The sequence below is a fragment of the Etheostoma spectabile genome, chromosome 5 (genome assembly GCF_008692095.1).
Source record: "Etheostoma spectabile isolate EspeVRDwgs_2016 chromosome 5, UIUC_Espe_1.0, whole genome shotgun sequence".
NCBI lineage: Eukaryota > Metazoa > Chordata > Actinopteri > Perciformes > Percidae > Etheostoma > Etheostoma spectabile.
Window position 1 is genome coordinate 33,430,935 of NC_045737.1, and position 3,278 is coordinate 33,434,212.

General features: G+C 40.5%; 1 protein-coding gene across 1 annotated transcript in view; it reads left to right on the forward strand.

The window, feature by feature from the left end:
- Positions 1–2,835, forward strand: part of wars2 (tryptophanyl tRNA synthetase 2, mitochondrial) — a 26,028-nt gene extending 23,193 nt beyond the window's left edge. Inside the window, exon 6 of the mRNA XM_032516779.1 lies at positions 2,141–2,835. Coding sequence (XP_032372670.1) covers positions 2,141–2,589 — 449 coding nt within the window. The 3' untranslated portion in view covers positions 2,590–2,835. The remainder of the gene's footprint in view (positions 1–2,140) is intronic.
- Positions 2,836–3,278: the final 443 nt, after the last annotated feature.

The following is a 3,278-nucleotide window of genomic DNA, read 5'->3' on the forward strand; positions in this document are numbered from 1 at the left end:
GTGGGTGGGAGACATTGTCCAAGACGACATGTAGTTTGGACAGCGTCTTCCTCTCTGACACCACCGACAGAGAGTCCAGCTCTACCCCCCCCAACGTCACTGGTCATCAGTTTGTTGAGCCTGTTAGCGTCCGCTACCACCAGCTTGCTTGGATAGAGATAAATAAAAAACCTTCATGTTTTCTGCTTCAGCCACTGGGAATAGTCTGTAGAGGGAAATAAAAAGGAGGGAACTCATGTTATCAAATTCAAGATGATTGTAATTTTTACAGTAAAGGATTCCATTTGTAATTGACTCTTTCAGTCCTGGCCTTTTTCACTTTGTATTCTGTCATTTTGGCCAGGTCTCCCTTGGAAAAGTGGTATTTTCCCCAGTTAAATAAAAGTGAAATAATAAAAAGAATATTGATGACCGACACAACTTACACTTATGGGAAATTCAGTGGAATATTATGCCATTCAGCAAAGATTTAAGATACGATATGACAATATTACAGTTTTATTGTGTGAAATGATTACCCTGTGGTCTCCAGTTTTACACACATGGCTAACATCCCTGTTTCACCCTCCGTGATGATCAGTATCATAAAAGCACAAGATGGAGTCAGTCATGTGTGCAGTGCAGCTTTGATTAAAGAAATATTTTACTTCCTCTTGTATCAGAATAATGGAGTGCTAATAGATGTGAGGGGATGTCCTTCAGATGACGTGTGTGTGTGTGTGTGTGTGTGTGTGTGTGTGTGTGTGTGTGTGTGCCTCTCTCTCTATCTCTGTCTTTCGGCCTGTGTCTGTCTCGCTCTCTCTCTTTATTTATTTCTTGTCTCTGGCAAAGCGGAGTTGCCAGTCACCACCTTCCCTTTGAAACAAAACCAGAGATGTTTTAAAGTGACTGAGATAATGGCGTCTCACGGGTGATAAACAGGATGTGGCCTTGGTGGAAGGATGTGGACTTCAAGTATGGATAGAAAAAGATGATGGAAAGATTGGGGTTTATAAATAAGAAAGGAAAGTCTGCTCATCACTTCACACCTAGATACTTCTGCTTTACACAGGGATGTTTACACAAACAAACACACACAGACACACACACAGACACACACACAGACACACACACACACACACACCCCACACAACTCAATTCATCCAGTGACATAAACTACATTCAAACCCACAGTATATACTGTACATTGTCTCTGTCTTAACCTGTTAAACCAGTTGGTCGTTCACATCTGAATTTAAAAAACTTAGTAAAAGAATTTAAGTTTTATCATCTGAAATCTATCAGTAGAAACACTCAAAATGTAACTATTTTCCATGGAAATGTATTTACAGAGGCAATAAACTACTACTGGAACATATTTTTACTACTTTTTACTATATTTACTAATATATATATATATATATATATATATATATATATATATATATATATATATAGAAGTTCATATACAGAACATTTATGGACATATTAACAACAAATGTGATTTTTTTATTTTTTATTATTATTCTAATTTCTTTTAACATTTTCCGTTTGATCTACTCTCTAAAGTCTCTTTTAAGCGTTCTCTTGATGTTCAGTTGACAAAAAGGAGAAGCTCAGAGTCTAGCTCCAAACGCTCATTTATGTTTCCTTCAGTTCTTATCATACAGCATTCAGCGGTGAATGCTTTGTGGTTGTTTTTTGCCTAGAGGCTGTGCCATGCCAGCAGCTAGGCGAGCATTATAACGTGTGTTACAAAGTGACGCACATTCGTCACGGAAGTTAGGGCTGGACTTCAATAAAGCTGTTTGCGAACAGTGTTTTCTGTTGGAGATGGGCTTTTTCACTTTGTAAACCTATTGCGTGCACAAAAAAGATATATAACACAATAAAGGAAAGGGGGAAAAAGCCAAAAAGTATATATGAGCACTTCAACATCATTGTATCTTGGACTGCCTTTATACTTCTGAAATCAAAAATACACCTTTGTCCCTCACTAAGTTTTATAAATATAACAGATTCCTGGGCTTTTTTTTTTGCAGTGTGTCAAATTCTGTTGGAAAAAACTGCTGGCTGTTTTATTATGAAGTGAATATATTGTTTTTATTTTATTTTTCCCATCCTACCTATTCATTTCTCAATCTGATTTCCTCCCTTTTAGGCGACACGCGAAAGGTCAAATCCCTCCGTGACCCTTCTTCCAAAATGTCCAAATCTGACCCCCATACGATGGCGACGATTACCATCACAGACTCCCCCGATGACATCGCTCTCAAGGTTCGACGTGCTGTCACCGATTTCACCTCCGAGGTCAGCTTTGACCCGGAGACTCGGCCGGGTGTGTCCAACCTGGTTACGATCCACGCCGCCATGGCGAGGATCAGTGTGGAGGAGGCGGTGGCCCAGGCCCAAGGGCTGGACACCGGTGCCTATAAGCAGCTCGTCACCGAGGCTGTGATCCAGAGGTTGACGCCCATCAGGGAGGAGATCCAGAGGCTGAAGTCGGACTATGATCACCTGGAGGGAGTGCTGGCCCGGGGGACCCTGAGGGCTCGGGAACTGGCAGCACCGGTCCTCACAGAGGTCCAACAGCGAGTGGGACTCTGCTGAGAGGCGGCTGGCAGCCACGTTAACGGTACACTGCAGGCCGTGCTCAGCAGACTGCTGCTGAGATAGGATTTATTCCAGTGACTGTTTACTTCTCTGAGATATTTAACGTTGTAACACGTGATGTGACTCAATGTAAAAACACTCGACTGCAGAGAAACCGACTAAACTGATTGACCAACAACGTTTTTGTTATTTAGCCCTTTACGTTTGTCTCATTAAAACGAATGAGGAGGCTGTGTGTCTTGATGCGGTGGTACCGTTCATTTGAAGCAGCACACTCTTCTGAAGACATTGCGGTTTATTTATCTACTCATCTTTTGAGTTTTGGTTGTGTTTCCCCAAATAACAATAAGTAATCTTATTAGTATTGTTCAACATACTTTGTCTTTTTGTCATCAGTGTTAACAGTTCTCAGTCAAAATGAGAACACATTAACTTATTCAGTTACACTTAATTGGTTTGAGTGATGAAATGTAAGTTGGATTTAGTTGTTGAGATCTGTTGCAGCACATGTCCAGGGTTTCGTTCACACTGGCAGCTCAATCACAAGTTGGTAAATCTAGACAGGAATCAGATTGGATTTTTGAAATCTGGACCGACAAAGATGAAAAGAAGTGCTTTACAAAGCCCAAAGAAATGGAAGAATGGAGACAATTGGGAAAATAATAATAATAATAATAATAAATTGA